Source organism: Zootoca vivipara, chromosome 7, assembly GCF_963506605.1.
Source record: "Zootoca vivipara chromosome 7, rZooViv1.1, whole genome shotgun sequence".
Taxonomy (NCBI): Eukaryota; Metazoa; Chordata; class Lepidosauria; order Squamata; family Lacertidae; genus Zootoca; species Zootoca vivipara.
The window spans coordinates 5,331,485-5,349,357 of record NC_083282.1 but is presented as its reverse complement, the minus strand read 5'-3'; the positions used below and the strand labels follow the sequence as shown (position 1 = coordinate 5,349,357).

The 17,873-nt window shown below is 43.9% G+C and overlaps 1 protein-coding gene across 5 annotated transcripts in view; it reads left to right on the top strand.

The window, feature by feature from the left end:
- Positions 1-17,873, top strand: part of RABGAP1L (RAB GTPase activating protein 1 like) — a 140,542-nt gene that overhangs the window by 19,093 nt on the left and 103,576 nt on the right. For 4 of the 5 annotated variants that reach the window (XM_035123633.2, XM_035123631.2, XM_035123632.2 and 1 more), the window contains exons 10-14: positions 1,544-1,646; positions 2,610-2,776; positions 4,607-4,727; positions 6,310-6,403; positions 8,102-8,252. In XM_035123633.2, the coding sequence (XP_034979524.2) occupies positions 1,544-1,646; positions 2,610-2,776; positions 4,607-4,727; positions 6,310-6,403; positions 8,102-8,252 (636 nt within the window). Of the gene's footprint in view, positions 1-1,543; positions 1,647-2,609; positions 2,777-4,606; positions 4,728-6,309; positions 6,404-8,101; positions 8,253-17,038; positions 17,762-17,873 lie in introns of those variants that run through there. The other variant, XM_035123636.2, reaches the window with a different exon arrangement.

The window sequence follows — 17,873 nt, the reverse complement described above, 5'->3', positions numbered from 1 at the left end:
ATCACCAACGGGCTTGCTTTTTTCGAAGCAGATCTATCTGCTGAGAAAGGTCTCTTGCTTGATTCATACGCCAGGCTAGAATCATTCTCCCCCATCCCCTTAACAAAGTTGTTTATGGTTGGCTAGGATTGCTTACAAGTAATTCTTGTGCTGTTCTTTGGAGTGAGCTGCATTTGCAGTGAAGAGTATATATGATTATTGCAGGAGAAGGAGGGGAATGAGAGGGTCCTTTCCCTAGAAAGGAACTGGGGGTGTGAAGACTCTTAAGGGCAAAGATGAATGTTTCAAAAGAGGATCCTTAGATGAGATATTCAGCTGTGGTGTGAAGCTGGTATTCTTGTGGCTTCACATTTTTAATAATTGCCATACATGCCAGTGAACTGAGCTCTGGTTCAACCATCATTCTTGCCGCTCTCCTCATTCTTCATATGTGCTGCTTCCCTGTGTGAATGCGTGTGAATGTTTGAAATGTTGCAAGAATGTGTGTTCCTGTCCATCCATTATCACATTAAAAAATATTACAACCCTTGCAAAAGTTTCTAAAACTGCTCAGGTGTATGTATATTTGGGTGTGAAAATATCAGAAGCAAAGCCAGTTATCAACACTAAGTTATCAACAATCAGCTTCTGCTGCAGGCTTGCAGAATTGTTTCCTTTGCAAAAAAAAAAAAAAATAACTTGACCCTAGAGAGGTATAGGTGTACTTTGACACCTCTTTAAACTTGGCTCCACTACTCAACAAAAGTTACATTTGTCTTTCTAATATATTTATTTTCTGACTCAATTTTGCAGCGAGTTAAATACATTACGTCATATATATAATTATTAACAAGTCTTCGTACCAAGTTGGATAGGGAATGATTCCTTGACACTATTAACATTTTCTGCATCTCTTCATACCATTAATTCTACGGTGTGCCTTGGGCAGATTTTTTGTATGCTATAATTGCGAATTGATTGTAAATTACACAATTAGACTGCTTAAATGTTAGGATTGGAGCTGTTGTCACTATCCATTAGCACTATCTTCTAAAATATATATCATTTGTTGTACCTAATGCTCTGCTCCTACTTAGTGCAGAAACAATATTGAATTTCTGGCTACTAGCTCCATGTTCCACATGGAAGTACTTTTATGGAAATTGGAAATGACCTGGGAGTTGCTCTTCTACAACCCAGCTGGAGCTGGCAAGGCTAGCTTAAGTCATTTAAACTGTTTATGAGTAAATTTATACAATTGCATATTTGTGGTAAGAACCATCAACTTTTCTGACGTTACTCTGCTGCACTAGCTAGGCAGATCTTATCACTGATACCACTATTTTCAGAAGTATCACGTGATGCCTGGGGCCTGCAAGCTGTATACAATTTGTACCTGAAATGTGAAGCTGCCAGCCAGAAGGGCAACATGTTAGCTTTATTTGTACTAAGCTCCTACACTAACTTGGAAAATTGCAATTAGAATGAACAGCCTTACCAGAGGGTAGTTTAGATAAACAATTGAAAATTTAGAGTTTATCCTTCTGAATGTTTGTGTTCTTAGGAGTCCATGGGGAAAAGCTTTGATGGAAAAGCATATATTATTACTGGGATTTGGAATCCTAATACACCTACCTTTGTAGTACTAAATGAGGAAACTCCTAAAGGTAATTATGCATTTTAATGCTATTTGTAAACTTTTTACTTTATATAATTGCTAGAGACTCTTGGTGATCAGCTCACAACAAGAGTAAAGAAACACAAATTTGCAAAGCTTCTTATACACTTCTTGTGCTCCTTTCCCCCTCTGTAAATGTGCGCACGCAAGGGGGTCACAAGTACATATAAGGAAGATCCGTGTCCGGTCCTGTGCATAAACACATGCTGACTCATGCTACCCCGGTAGTATCCTCACCCGGCCTCGAGTGGAGGCTTGAATTCCTATCTATCTTGCCTGCTCTTTGTGTCAGACTGCTAGCATCAGACAAGACAGTCATCCGACCTTGATAGCAAGCTGGGCATCCTGTTCCTTTTGCTTACATTACGCTTTGGCACACAGAGAGAGGCAAAGAAAAAAAGCATTTTAAGCAAGACATCCCAGAGATATTGGGGGGGGGGGCGCTAAGCCATACAATCAGACTTATACAATGCAACTATATGATCAGATTTAGCTCAATAATACAATTGGCAAACCCCTCCCTTCACAAGTGGGTTGAGGAACTAGTGTAACCTCCAGCTGTATGGAGCATGCTTCATGCACTGAATTGGACAATAGCATAACAGTGCTTTGACACTAGGTGTACTGTGATTCAGTTTGAAAGTACCAAACCTATGTCAAGGGTTCAGATAAGAAAAGCAAGACAGTTGGAGGAAACACAAGGGGAAGAGAAATATCAGACGTCAAAAGCCTGGGAGCAGTTTAAATGCTATTTAAACCTTTACAAAAAAAGTGAAATGTGGAGAGTTCCAGAAAAAAGGGGATGGTGATTTAGAGGGTGGGGGGCATGAAACAGTAGCAACTCATAGTTTAGACAAGAGAAAACTGTCAGAGTATTTTTGATCTTGTTTCCAATGTTATTAAATACCTTTATGCTATAACATTTAATCGTCAATCATTTTATGTACTACAGATAAGTGTGTGTACATGACTGTGGCTGTAGATATGGTGGTCACAGAAGTGGTTGAGCCAGTTCGTTTTCTGCTGGAGACACTTGTACGTGTGTATCCTGCCAATGAGCGCTTCTGGTATTTCAGCAGAAAAACTTTCACAGAAACATTCCACATGAAACTGAAACAGGTAATCCTCTCCCCCCCCCTTTCAGTAAACAAGGGTAAAAAACATATTTAAAAGACAATACGAAATGATTCTTCACTGCCCAACTGGAGCCCCTAGGTAGAACGTGGCCTCTAAAGGAATGGTGTTTGGCCTGCAGTTGTCAACCCAGTAGCAAAAAAGGGGCATAGAGGGGTGAATGCCTGAGTCTTTACAGCTAATTGGAAGACTTTTTGGGAACTGCAAACTTGGCCTGCCACCTTCACCCCCTCCTTGGAGTGGCTTTTCAGGAAAATGTAATGGCTGACCAAGACGTAAATTGTTGAAGTGGTTCAGTTGCTGTAGTCCAGCAGAGGAATACCAAGTGAGTTTAGGATTCACTTGCAGATATTTAGCTTCACCTTCCATTATCAGAGGTAAATGACACATTCCAGCCAGGCAAAGAAAGTCAAGGAAGTTGCAAAGCATGGTCATTTTAGGGCATCGTCTGGTGAGAGTCCTAAGGGCAGTGGCAGACTTTGGGCTCTTCAGATTTCAGTGGTGCACTGCAACACTAAAATTTGCCATTCCCCTGCCTATTGTGCTCTATTCTACATCATTGTTGTAGCACCCCAAATGCTGGCACCCAGTGTGGAGAAACCAGTCGTGCTACACTAAAACAACCTTTGCTAAGGGCCAAACCGAGGTCTGGAGAGCCATAATTGCATGGGGGAATAGGGTTGTTTTGTTCTGTTTTGTTTTTAAACGGGTTCCAAGCCATAGAGGGTCAGAATCTGCACACAACATGCAAAAGTGGTTGGAGCAGTGGATGTACATTTTCCCTCTGCATGCTGCTTTCTACACACTCATATACCCTCTGCTATCCAGGCAGGCAAAAGAGCATTACCTGCAGAGAAAAGGTGCTGTTTGGGGAGAGTCCTGAGACAGAGAGGCTTGGAGGGCTTCATTTGGCCCCAGGGCCTGAAGTGCCGCACCTCTGGCATAAGGGGTGGGAATTTGGGAGAAAATGAAACAGATTCTAAGAGTTCTGATCTAGATTATCCATGTGAGGTTCTACAGGACTCAATTTTATCCCCCATGTTGTTTAAAATCTAAATGGAACTGCTGAGTGGCATCATCCAGAATTTTGGACTACATTGTCAGTATGCTGATGACACACAGCTATGGTTCTCTTTTATGTCTGCAGGTGTGGCAGTGGATTTGCTGGGCAGATGTCTTGCCTTAGTAATGGACTGGATGAGAGCCAATAAGATGAAGCTCAATCCAGATAAGACTGAGTCATTGTTAGTGGGTGATTCCCTAGACTGGTTGGATGGGTGGTTGCCTGCTCTTGACAGGGTTACACTCTCTCTGAAGGAGCAAGTACGTAGTCTTGAGGTATGTCTGGGTCCATCACTGTCGCTTGAGGCTCAAGTGGCCTCGGTGATACAGGGTGTCGTCCATCAGGTATGGCTGGTGGCCCATCTATGCTTGTATCTGGACAGGGATAGCCTCATTTTCTGTTGCCTATGTTCTGGTAACCCTTAGGTTAGGTAAAGATAAAGGTACCCCTGACCGTTAGGTCCAGTCCCGGACGACCCTGGGGTTGCGATCTCATCTCGCTCTATAGGTCGAGGGAGCTTCCGGGTCATGTGGCCAGCATGACTCAGCCGCTTCTGGCGAAACCAGAGCAGCGCACAGAAACACCGTTTACCTTCCCGCCGGAGCGGTACCTATTTATCTATTTGCACTTGACGTGCTTTCGAACTGTTTTTTTTCTTAAAACATTGTAACTTATTTTGAGCTGCTGTGGCAAAGTGACCAATAAATTTAATAAATAACAACAATAGGCTGAAATGTATTTGTCATATTTAGAGTGAAGAGAAAGGTCACCCAAATGCTGGAGATGCCATTTATGAAGTCTTGAGTCTGCAGAAAGATTCTGAAAGAGAGGAAGAACCAGGCAGCCCATCACACGAGGATGAGGCAAAAGAGGGTAAAGCTAACTTCAGTAATACCTGTACAGGCTGTAATGTACTCCATTAAATATAGCTCTTCCTAATTTTGCTTGCCAGGGATGTACGTCAAATAGGAGAGATGCATAATTTCTGGGGGTAACCGGTTATCCATAAATGCTGTTTGTCATCTCTGTCTTTTAATTCTCCTGGTGATGAATTGCTTTGTTAGCCCCCTGCGTCCATCTTCCACTACAACCGCTACCTATCTCTGTAGGTAGTGGGCTGGAAACAGCTCCAGAGTAGATCCTGCTAGGCACCCCCTCTGAAAAAAAAACCCCACGGTTGAGTGGGGACCCCAGGGGTCCAGTGGAGCGTCAGGGAACTCGCCGACCCTGATCTCCTCGCTGCCGTCTTTGCGAGGAGGAAGGGAAGAGGCTTGAGTCTGCTTACGGCTTCATTGCACCCTACAGCCGAAGCCACATGCTGTCACCGTAAGCAGTAGATTTTCCAATTAGAGGTAAAGACCAAATACAGCTTTAAAGAAGCTTTAAAGACTTCTTTGGAGGTCTTTAAGCAGAGGCTTGACAGCCATCTGTCAGGAATCATTTGATGGTGTTTCCTGCTTGGCAGGGGGTTGGACTGGATGGCCCTTGTGGTCTCTTCCAACTCTATGATTCCATGAAAGAAGAAATTGGATTTAAATCAATTGATTTGGCAAAACGGAAGCAAAAAAGGAAGTTGGCTTCCATTTTCTGCGGACAGGCAGAATGGGAGCAGAGCACATTAGTAGCAGCTAATGGAGACTATTTAGCAATTTTGAAATACAGTACAAGAGATTTCCCTTCTTTTGGATACATATTGGATACAATTATGTCTGGTTGCTATTCAATAGAGTAACTTTGAGATACAAGCTGACAGCTGGGCAGAGATACAATTTGACAGACTGAGTGATATCTGGCAGAGCAGCAAAAGACTCCTGTTTAAAGAGAGGCTTAGAAATACAGTGGAACCTCTACTTACGAATTTAATCTGTTCCGAATGCACATTCGTAAGTAGAAACATTCGTAAGTCGAAATGATGTTTCCCATAGGAATGCATTGGGAATGGATTAATTCATTCCGGGGCATTAAAAAAAGGCACTTTAAAGACCGGCGACAGCTGCGAGGGCCCGATCCGGCCCTATGGCCAGATCGGCAGGTGGGGAAGCCGGTAGGAGGCCGGTGGGAGCGGCGACGATGGGCCCGATCCGGCCCTATGGCCGGATCGGCAGCTGGGGAGGCCGGCAGGGGCGGGGAGGGCTGGGGGGGGGCACGACAGGAGGCCGGCGACGGTGGCGAGGATGGGAGTAGTTGGAACAGAATAGATGGAATAGGACTGCTGGGAGCAGACTTCTTCTTCCAAAGTGACAGTTGCACTACCACCATACCTGGCACACACTTTCTGCCAGGGATCCTGTGAACCAAACTACACCCCTTAACTACATTAGTTTTATAAACTAATTTGTGTTCTGTCTTGCACTAGTTTTCTTTACAGAGTTATAAGAAGTGTGCAATGGAATAAGAATCTATTGTGACCATGTCACTGATAAGTATGTTCATGTCTTGGGTTTTTCTGATATAGAGAGCGATAATGAACTCTCAAGTGGTACTGGTGATGTATCAAAGGATTGCCCAGAGAAGATCTTGTATTCATGGGGAGAATTGCTTGGAAGATGGTAAGAATGAATTAGAAATAATTTGCAAGAAAAGTGAACAGTGACTGATTAGAAAAGACTTGAGCATAATTTACCTAGGAGTTTATCTCACTCCATTTCTTTGGCGTAAAACTGAAAGCAAGAAAAAAACAACAGTACTTGGGGATGGGGAGAGAAGAAGGTGCTTGATGTGGTATCACATTTTTCATGCTTTAGGACAGGCCACAGAAGCCTGTGTGTGATGCATAGTTCTGTCAATTTTCCTTTGGGCTTGCTGTGATTAGATGCCTGAATTACCCTGTCAGTACCTCTCTTTTCTATTACAAGGGGGACTCAGAGCATGGGAGTTTACTTGTAAATAATAGGCTACTGAGAGACTTACAAGTTGGTTATCCAAATTGGTTTAATCTCATGATTTTATGTCATTGAGATGCAATTGTTATATGGTCTAGCACCCCTTCCTCAGTATAGTTTTTTAAGAACAGAAAACAGAAAAGAAGAGCCTGCTGAACCAGGCCAAGGGCCCATCTAGCTCAACATCTGGCTCTCACAATGGCCAACCAGATACCTGCGGGAAACAGGCAAGCAGGACATGCACATAAGAGCAAACACCCACCCCATGGCTTCCAACAACTGGTATTCAGAAGCATTCCTGCCTCCTAGCATGAAGGTAGAACATAGCCATTGTGCTTAGTAGCCGTTCATAGCCCTTATCCTCCATGAATTTGTCCAGTTGTTTTTTGTTGGCGGCCATCACTGCCTCCTGTGGGAGCAAGTTCCATAGTTTAACAATGAGCTGCATGAAGAATTACTTTCTCTTATCAGTCCTGAATCTTCCAACATTCAGATTCATTGCATGTTCCTGCGTCCTAGTGTTACGGGAGAGGAAGAAAACACTTTTTATTTTATAATTTTATGAAATTCTATCTTCTCGCCTCTTACTGGCCTTTCCTCTAAACTAAAACGTCCCAGACGCTGCAAGAGTTGGTAATTGGGCATATATTCTGATGTCGGAATATTAAGCTCTCCCTTTTGACATATACCGTATTTTTCCGTGTATTGGACGAGGTTTTTTTGACTCAAAAATCATGTCAAAAAAGTGGAGTCGCCCAATACATGGATAGTGGGGTGGGGTGGAGGAAGAAGTGGGGTGCTGCCAGCCATCTGGTTGGCAGGAGCGTGGCAGCAACCGAGGAGCGATCTGGGGGCATTTCCTGCCCGCAGCTGCTCGTTGGTGGGAGTGCAACTTTCCCCGGTGCCTCTGCGCGTGGCGGGCGCTGCCTGGATCCTTTCCTGCACGTGGCGGCATCGGAGGAGGTTGCGCTCCCACCCACCGGATGGCGGGCAGGAGCACAAATTCCTCCGATGCCACTGTGGGTGGGAAACAATCTAGGGAGTGTTTCCTGCCTGCAGCTGCCTGGGGGAAGAGGCTCAACAATTTTGGGCCATCTCCCCTCATTTTCTTAAAACAGTCCCCCAAAATGGGGGGGGCATGTCTTATACATGGGGGCATCCTATAGATGGAACAATATAGTACGTACAGGAGTGTCACCATTCCTACTGTCTTCTCATCACTAGGATAGTTGAGAATTTGTTATGGCAAATCTATTTTTCCTGTTTTATATTAGAATATTTCAAAGTGACTTTCTGTAGAAGGTGTGTGTATACTTTTGGCTTGCACTGTTCAAATAAGCAACAACTTTCCTACCTTTTTGTTAGGCATAGTAACCTTAGTGTGAGACCAAAAGGACTGTCTTCGCTGGTGAAGCGTGGTGTTCCAGAGGCATTAAGAGCTGAGGTATGGCAGTTACTAGCAGGATGCCATGATAACCAGGCGATGTTGGAAAAATACAGAATTCTCATCACAAAGGTGAGTCTTTCGAAAATGTTCATTGATAAGATGTTTTTGTATATTAAATCAGATCATTCTGCATGTGCAACAATAGAGCTATATCTTAAAAAAAGAAATTTTCACTAGAATACTTTACTGCTTGCTGTGGGTACCCACAGATTTGATTCAATTAGCTACCCCATCCGGCCCTGTAGCCTTCCTTGAGTTGATTCCCTTCAGCACCTTCCCCATCTCTCCTTCTTCCACATTAAATACTACATTCCTTTGTACTGATGATGGTGACTGTGGTGATGGTGGCAAAGCCTCCACAGGTGTCGCTGCAGTTGTTGCTTCAAAACGGGCACAAAAGACATTCAACTCCTCTGCAAGGGATGCCCCTCCCTTGCCTGCCAGGGAATCTTTGGATTTATACCCCGTCAATTCCTGTACACTTCGCCACATCTGCCTAGTATTGTTACTCTGTAGGTGATTCCCCAACCGCTGTCGATACACCTCCTTGACCACATGGATCTTTAAGTCCGCTCTGGCTAAACTGTACAGCGACCTATTTCCACTCCTGAAAGAAGTATTTCTTGTCTTTAGCAACCCCTGGACCTCCCTCGTCATCTTCCTGTTTGGGTAGATCTTTATCCAGCGCCTCTGTGTCACATTGTCAGTGCAGAACCTGATGTAGTCCAGCACTTCCTCAGTATGAGTCTCTACATCCTATTGGGCCAATACCTCCCAGTCTGTGTCATGAAAGCAGTCTTGCAGCTGTCTAGATGCTTCAGCTGGCCATATTGTTATATTCCTCTTTATTATTGGAGTCTGTTTCCTCAATGGAATATATACAGGAATCCGGAGCAGGGACACATGATCAGATTGACCTAGGTGCGCCAACGGTTCAGCCTTATAGGCCTGTTTGACATTTGTATACAGCCTGTCCAGAGTCCTTTCTCCCCTGGTTGCACACTCTATGTGTTGATAGAATTTAGGTAGGACCACTTTCAGATCTGCTTGGTTGAAATCCCCGCATACAATGAATGCGGCCTCAGGATACTTGCATAATTGTCTGATGATGACATCATGCAAAAGACCCAATGCCTCATTGATGTTCGCATCAGGTGCAATGTATACTATAGTTAACAGTACTGCTGTAAATTCTCGGGGGATATATATAGGTCTGCATTTAAGCGCCATAAATTCCACAGTTGGGGAACAATGACTATCTATCACAGCGTGGTTTGTGCACCAGCAGTTTTTCACGTATGCACACAAACCACCACCCCTTCTTTTACCAGAGTCCTCTGTTCCGTCGTGACGGAATACTGTATAGCCTGTTAGTTCTATGGCTGAGTCAGGAATAAGTGGCGTCAGCCAAGTTTCTGTAAGCAACAGAAGACAGCATTCACTCAAAGTTCTCTCAGTTGCTATCCACAATTTCCACTCCTCCAGCTTATTCACCAAAGATCTCACATTCGCATTAAAAAATGCTGGGAAGCGGTAAATTATTATAATGCTGTGTCTTCAACCTTAATTGCCTTCCTCCCCTGCAGCCTCTCTTCTGTTTATGGTCTCTCCTGTACCTCTTTCCTCCCTGGCTATTTGAAGTCAAAAAATCTTCCTTGCAGACTCTGAGACACTCACAATTTATGCAGCACTCGCTCCATAGCCAAATAGATAACATATCCTGTTGACTATAAACAGGTCTATTTTGGCAGGACAAAAAAGCCAAATTCTGAGTTAAGAGCAACCAGCCACTGCATCTGCACGCGCCGCCATTTTGCTCCAGTGTGCTTCGACTGTCTATCTCTCTCTTAATACAATTTTTTTATTTGAATATGCATTTATTGACTAAGGATAAATTGGTTTTAGTATATTTTAAAACTTTTATATAATTGATTTTATAATATTGAGTTGAAATTCTGTTTTGAAAGTTATTACCTATCCAGAATTTAGGTGAACAAGGTTATTAATCTAATAATAATAATAATTTATTATTTATACCCCGCCCATCTGGCTGCGTTTCCCCAGCCACTCTGGGCGGCTTCCAACAGAAACATTAAAATACACTAATTTCTTAAACATTAAAAGCCTCCCTAAACAGGGCTGCCTTCAGATGTCTTCTAAAATTCTGGTAGTTGTTTTCCTCTTTGCCATCTGTTGGGAGCGCGTTCCACAGGGCAGGCGCCACCACCGAGAAGGCCCTCTGCCTAGTTCCCTGCAACTTGGCTTCTCGCAACGAGGGAACCGCCAGAAGGCCCTCGGTGCTGGACCTCAGTGTCTGGGCAGAATGATGGAGGTGGAGACGCTCCTTCAGGTATACTGGACCGAGGCCATTTAGGGCTTTAAAGGTCAGCACCAATACTTTGAATTGTGCTCGGAAACGTTATTAATCTAATAAATTCAGCAGAGAAGGATATAACTGTGTCATTCACTTAGCACCAACAATGTTTCTGGCACTGTACAAAGTATGTTGCTAGCTATACCTAAGACTGAAGTAACATGGATTAAGCACAAGTAAAAAAAGGATAAAATTCGCAGTGGATTGAGGGGAATGATAGTTAGGAAGTAATAGTTGGCAAGTACAGGTTACACAAAAGCTTAGTTTAGATGGAGGATTGGAAACAAATTGCAGGGTGTACACACTCCCTCTACCCACTCCATTCTTGCATAGCGTCCTTTTCCATTTTTTGTTTAGTGCTAGGTGAAGTTAGCTGTGTACTTGGAACTGGAAGCTAGTGTATATGACAAGCACTGCTGTAATGTAATGATACCTGCCAGTTCCCATCAATAATCTTGCTTACCTATTTTGGAGTAGTTGGTGTTTCAAAGTAGTTCCATATATAACACATTGCAGTAGTACAGCTCCCCAGCACATGGATAACTGTCACAAAGCTCTCTCTTATCCAGTAGTAGTGTAGTTTATATATAAGCAAAAAAAAAGTGCTCTGTGCCACTAAGGCTGTTGTGTGCCTCAAGTGACAGAGCTGGATCTAAGATTACCTATGGACCTGCTCTTTTAAGGGGAGTGTAAGAACCCTGGCCAAAATAGGCTGTATTTTGCCTAATTACCATATTGGCCTGAATATAAGACGCACCCACAAACAAGCCACACATTTAAAATTCAAGGCTTATTTGCCCGCCTCCTGGTACTACCTCCCCAAGCCTGGGGAGGCTTGGGAACGGCGGGCAGGCTGTGCGCCATTGCCCCATGCTCCTGGGCTGCTTCCAGGGGGGGGGGAGAGCAGCCGCACCACTTTGCCAGCGGCCTCCCCCTCTCCCCTTCCTTAGGCAGCTGGGGGAGGCTTGGGAGCAGTGGGTGGGTGGCTTGCCGCTGCCCCGTGCTCCCAGGCTGCTTCCCGGGGGGGGGGGAGGGGGAGCCACATGGTAAGGTTGCGAATACAAGCCGCACTTTAACTTTTCATGGCCTGAATTCAGAAAAAAAGGTATGGCTTATATTTGGGCCAATACGGTAGATGGACAAACAACTCATAAACAGTGCTTGTCTGCCTTAAGTCTCTCTATTGGCCTTCTAGCTCATTACTGTGTTCAAGCACTAGTTCTAGAACCTCTACTGCCTTACCTGCTTTAGATGAAAAGGAGACATAAAATTCTAAGTGGATTTGAGGTAGCTGAAAGGTGTTCCAAGCTGAAGCTGTAATATTGGCAAAGCAGAAATTAAACTTTACTAAAAAATATACAGCCCGCACAATGCTGCTTGCTTGCTTAGGTCAGCTGGAGAGAGACTAAAGTTAGTACCATCACGGTCTGAAGTGCAGTTCATGAGGATACAATAAAATATTTTTCCTGCTATGTGCCCAGCTGTGGAACTCCCTATCCTACTATCCTAGGACATTCTTTTAGTGCCTACTTTGGTTGCATTCCAGTGCCAGCTGAAACTTTTTTTTTTCTGGTAGGCTTTTCAGTTGACCAATGTATGAAGTCAAGTCTTATTTGCTGTCTGCTTTGCTTTCTGAATTTCTCATCTCCTTTTTAAAATTTTCTTTTTAATTACAAATTATCGTTATTGGCCAAATTATACTGTTCCCAACCTTAGCTAGCAAAGCTTGCTATGATCCCAAATGCACTTTTTTGGGGTACCTATCACTGTTTAAGTGGATGTTTGTACATTCTCCTTCTCATTGAGCCTTTGTGTAAGTTAGGAAGAGAACTAAGTAGGAACATGTACATTCTTCTAGAAAAGTCTTTATCAAAGGGAAGGGAAGGGAGCAGAGCACACACACAATTCCTTGTTGAGGCTCTAGAAGCTTCTGCACTATAGATTGGTCATGTGGGATCAAAATGTTTGAGGGCAAGAAGGCCAGTTAATGAACAGTGGTTGGAGGATTTTTGTTGTAAGTTGCCTTATGCCAACACTGTATTTTCCTCATCCCCTCCAATGAGAACCTGGCAATGGGGAGTTGGGCAGTGAGAATATCATTCTGTGTCATCGGTGTTTTGTTGCACGTCATTATTATTATTCATTTCATTTCTATACCATTTTATAATCTCAAAGTGGTTTACAACCTATATTAAAACATCAAGAAAAGGAAAAAAAAGAATCCAGAAGAAATTCAAATATAAAGTATACATTCAAAGAAATATAACCGGAAACTAAAATATTATCTTAAAGATTTCAGTATAAAACATTACAAAGGTGGTCAACTGCAGAATGCACATTTAACGCAGCAAAGTTAACAACAACTACAATTTTATCTTAAGCATTTCAAAAGAAAACATTACTAAAGGAAGTGAAATATAAAATGCACATTTAAAACAGCATAATCAGCAAGAGAATAAAATTAAAATACAATAATAAACATACAACCTATCTGCTGCTGTAGGTAAGGTGGTCTCTGAGCTCTTCAACAGCCTCAGCTTTTGTAGCTGGAGTCAATCAGGGCCCTGCCCTCCCCATGATTCATGATTCATGCATCCTGTTTTTGGTAGCAGCCCTTTTGTATCATGCAGTTCTGCCCTTAGCAGCAGGGGTGGGTGGGTGGGAATCAAGTGTTGGACTGGAGAGACATGTATTCAGTCCCATCACACCCAAGACACTTTCTGAAAGACCATGGGTCAATCTTCAACCACCAATCTAGCAAAGCACATAGTTTGTAGGATGAAATTGGGCTTTATGTTGCCCTGAACTTTGTCATTGAAGGGTGAGATTTCTTGATTCCTTCCTTCCTTCCTTGCGCGGGGCGCCAGGCCGACAGGGTGGGGGCGCCGGAGCAATCTCCGCACCACGGCACCCGACATGCTTGAGATGGCCCTGCTCCCTCCCTCCCTCCCTCCCTCCCTCCCTCCCTCCCTCCCTCCCTCCCTCCCTCCCTCCCTCCCTCCCTCCCTCCCTTCCTTCCTTCCTTCCTTCCTTCCTTCCTTCCTTCCTTCCTTCCTTCCTTCCTTCCTTCCTCTCTTTTGCTGTTGTTGATTCTTGCCAATCAAACTTTTTTCCTATTTTCATTGCTGTCTTAGGAAAACGGATTTTTGAATAACTTCCTGTCTTTTTCTTTGTTATCGGGTGCTTCTAGCTTTCCCTACTTTTTGAAAACAGCAGTGTTGTTATCACAAGTAATGTCCACACTTTTGAAATCTCATGAGAAGCTGGAGGATTTTGAACTGGAGGTCTGATGCAGACTGAGTCACATTTTAGCTAATTGGAGTGTAGAATATATATTAAATCGCAGAATGAATCCTAGTACATATATAATAAAAACTGGGTGTTAGAATCTGAAGATACTTAAACAAAAAAACCAATTTGTTTTCTTATTCAGTGTTTTGATACATTTGCTTTGTTCAACACCTATTATTCTGTAGCACTGAAGACATGTATTAATTCTGCTCTCTAGAGGAGATTTTATAAAACAATATGTGTAGGTCTTTTGAAAGTTGAGTCATAGAAGTTGGCTGAGATTGATCTGATTTTTCTACTTTTGACTGCTTTTAAGATCCCAGTTGCCATAACAACTTTATTACCTTTTTTTTCCTTTTAGCAAATCAGTTGCCATAACAATAAAATATAGCTTTATGAATGTGACCGCGTTTCTTTTTGACATTCTTCATTTTTATAGAAATACCTCGTGGTTGGGGGTTGTGTATGTTTCTTAAAATATTAAGCCTTCAATCTAGCATTCTGCATATTTGTAGATGAATCTCACTGAAGCCAATGTATATCCAACTGTGTATTTTCCTGTTTCTTTCCAAGCCAGCATTTGTACATTATGAAATGAATCTATTCATATAATCTGTAGGCCAGGAAAGAGGCATATGGCACAGGCAGTTAGTGACTCTGCTGTGTGCCAGCCCCTCCTCCAACCTGGGGAATTCGGTTGTCCTGTTAGCCGGCCCTCGAGTCTGCAGTTGTTGTTGCTGAATGCCAGGTTGGCTCTGAGTAAGATTCCCCCAATCCATGATCTGATGATGGATGAGAATGCTGATTTTGGGTCTGTACCACTGAGACCTGGGTGAGTAAGCAGGGTGGAGTGGGTCTCCCCCAGCTGTGCCCACCTGAATACTTGGTGCAGCATCAGGGCAGACTTGAGGGTCCGGGAGTGGAAGTTGCTGTGTCTAGAGAGATTCCAGCTCCCTTTCAGGCTCTCTGTCCAGTTGTGAGGGGGATCTAGAGCAGGGGTAGGCAAACTAAGACCTTCTAAATCTGGCCCATTGACGGTCCGGGAATCAGTGTGTTTTTACATGAGTAGAATGTGTCCTTTTATTTAAAATGCATCTCTGGGTTGTTTGTAGGGCACAGGAATTCATTCATTTTTCTCCCTCCAAAATATAGTCCGGCCCACCACACGGCTGAAAAAGCTTGCTGACCCCTGATCTAGAGTGTGTGTTCCTGGCATTGGGCTATCAGAACAGATTAGAGAGCCTGCTGGTTTACTAGATGGACGGCAGGTTGCCTGCTCTTGATGGAGTTACACTCTCTCTAAAGGAGCAAGTACATAGCTTGTGGGTACTTCAGGATTCTTTGCTGTCGCTTAGGGCTCAGGTTGCCTTGGTGGTGTGGAGTGGAGTGGGTCATGTAAAGCTGATGTTACCTGTGTTTTCTTTGTAGCATAGGAGTCCCATAGCTATTAATTTTTAATATTGCTAGATCTTCTTCATTGTACTTGTATAATTAAGAGAAGCAGTGCATTGCATTGCAACCTAATTGAATTGCATGTGACGGAGGACATCTGTTATGGTTCTCTCTGTCTCTTAAAGTCTGTGTGGCATGCAAGCCATGTTTAAGTATTCAACAGTCAGCATTATGATTGGCTTAACTGAACTAATATTGGGGGTGACTCCAGAGGTTCAGCCTGACTTTGCCATGTCTGGATTTCACACCTTGCACAATCCCGGCTCAAGCTCACCTAGTTGCCGCTAGCTCATGTAGCTCACTTTTATATGTCTTTCATGTCCTACTCTCCCTGTGCTCAAAGTCATCCGTGTCTGACTCAACTTACTTAGTCATATAGACCAATTTCCACAAGTTATCTGGATTGTTGATTTCCCCATAATTTTTGGGAATATTGTTCCAAACACAGATTTCCAATAGGTTGATAAAGTATGATTTTTGTTACCTGTTTTCTATCATTTCTGGGGGTAGAAAAATACTCTGCAAGTACTGTACTCTTAGATACGGTATGTTTTACATTGTGGTGTTTGATTTGCAATATTTTGTGTTCCAAATTGTTGTGGCCTGCCTTGGAAGAGGTAACCCTGAAAGGCAGCCTATGCATAATAAAATGACAAAAAAAACAATATCAAATTCATTGTGACTAATAATGTCTCTCTGTGTGTGGACTCAGAAAAATTAACTTCATATTCTTGATTCCAAATTCATGAAAGCACACAATACAAATTCATTTCATGCGACTCAATGTGGTGCCTTCCATAGTTCTAGTTACAGATAGGTAGCCGTGTTGGTCTGCCGTAGTTGAAACAAAATAAAAAAATTCCTTCCAGTAGCACCTTAGAGGCCAAGCATTTTGATTGCTTCTTTTGCTACCAGTCAGCAGTTTCATGCTGGTTACCAGCAGCTTTGATAATACCTTTACTTCGGATTCATTCTTTTAACATTCCCAGCTTTGCTACTAACTTCAGGGGAGTGGCAGCTCTCTTCTGTGCCCTTTGGTCTCTTGCTCAGTCCTCCAAGGCACTTTGATATTATTGTTACCAGAGTAATAGCAGTATGTCAGCTTCTGATAGTTTCCAGTATTTATTTCTACTAATTTATCACTGAGCCTTAAAATTTGCTGTGTATCACATAAAATATGCGGCAACTGAAACATACAATAAGCTTCAAAGAAACTATTTTTCAACTACATGTCTGTGTCTAGCCAGTGCTTCCCTACAGGGCCGTCTTACCCATAGGTGCTAGGGGTGCCGGGCACCCGGGCGCTGGGCTCTCAGGGGTGCCAGGCCAAGAGTCTGGGGCCTGAGAGTTGGGTCCTGGGAAGAGCCCCCCCTTCGGTTGGAGCGCTGTGGCGGGCTCTTTTGCGGGCGGCTCTGTGTCACGAATTAGGGGGAGACCGAGCCAGCGAGACAGTGTGGTGGCCGGCCGGCTCTGCCCTCCTGCGTGCCTGGGACTGGGCAACCTGGGGGGTGGGTGGGCAACAGGCGGATCTTTGCACCCTGGTGCCGCATATGCTTGAGACAGCCCTGCTTCCCTATAAAGGGCTTTGGAAATGCTCCACTTATTTGTACCAGCAAGGTATCATATGAAAGCCCATGGCAAGTATTGACTGATATTGTGTAGTACTAAAGTACTTTTGTGCTATGTGGGTTTCAGGAATTTAAAATTCTGACTACTACTCATTATTATGCTATGTTAGATTTGGTTCTGAAGAATAGAGTCATTGTGATGGCCTGGGACTCGGGCTCGGACTCGGAACCAGAGGAGTCTCAGTCTGCACCGGATCCTCTGCCACGGGCATCAGCTGAGCCGAGTCAGGGGCCTGAGCTTGTCCTGGCTCCAACAGCTGGCCCACTACCGGCTGAGTCAGGAGAGGCTGAGGTGGCTCCTGGGTCTAGTAACGCACCTGCGTCTCCCAAGCTGCAGAGACTCAGGTCTGAGAGAAGGAGAGATCTGAGTACTCGCAGGAGGAGTGCTCGCCTTCAGGCGAGACAGGATGGTGAGTCATCAGGGGATCGGGACCGGCTATTACCCCGTCAGAGATAAAAGGGGGTCAGATCCCACCCCAGATTGCGGGAGCAACATTGCTGTTTGCCAGATCCTGCCTGTGTTCCTGTTCCTGACTGTGTCTGCTTTCCTGCCCTGCACCTGCCCCTTCGGCTACATCAGACTGACTCTACGTTGACTCTTCGGACCGCGGACCGGACCTGGACCTCGCTTCTCGGATTACCCACGGGACCAGCACGGTCATTTCAGTTGAGGCTTTTGGAGGGTGCAAGGAGTTTCAGTGTGTGTTTGTGTGGGACTTGAAGAATCCTAGTGCATAAATTCATATACAGTGGTGACTCGACTTACAAATTTAATCTGTTCCGAAGGCACCTTCCTAGGTCAAAAAATTTGTAAGTCGAAAAGCACCATTGGAAATGTGATTCCCCCCCCCCAAAAAAAGAAATGTGATTTCCCCGTAGGAATGCATTGGAAACAGAAAAATTTGTAAGTCGAAGCAACCCCATCTAAAATCCGTAAGTCGAAAA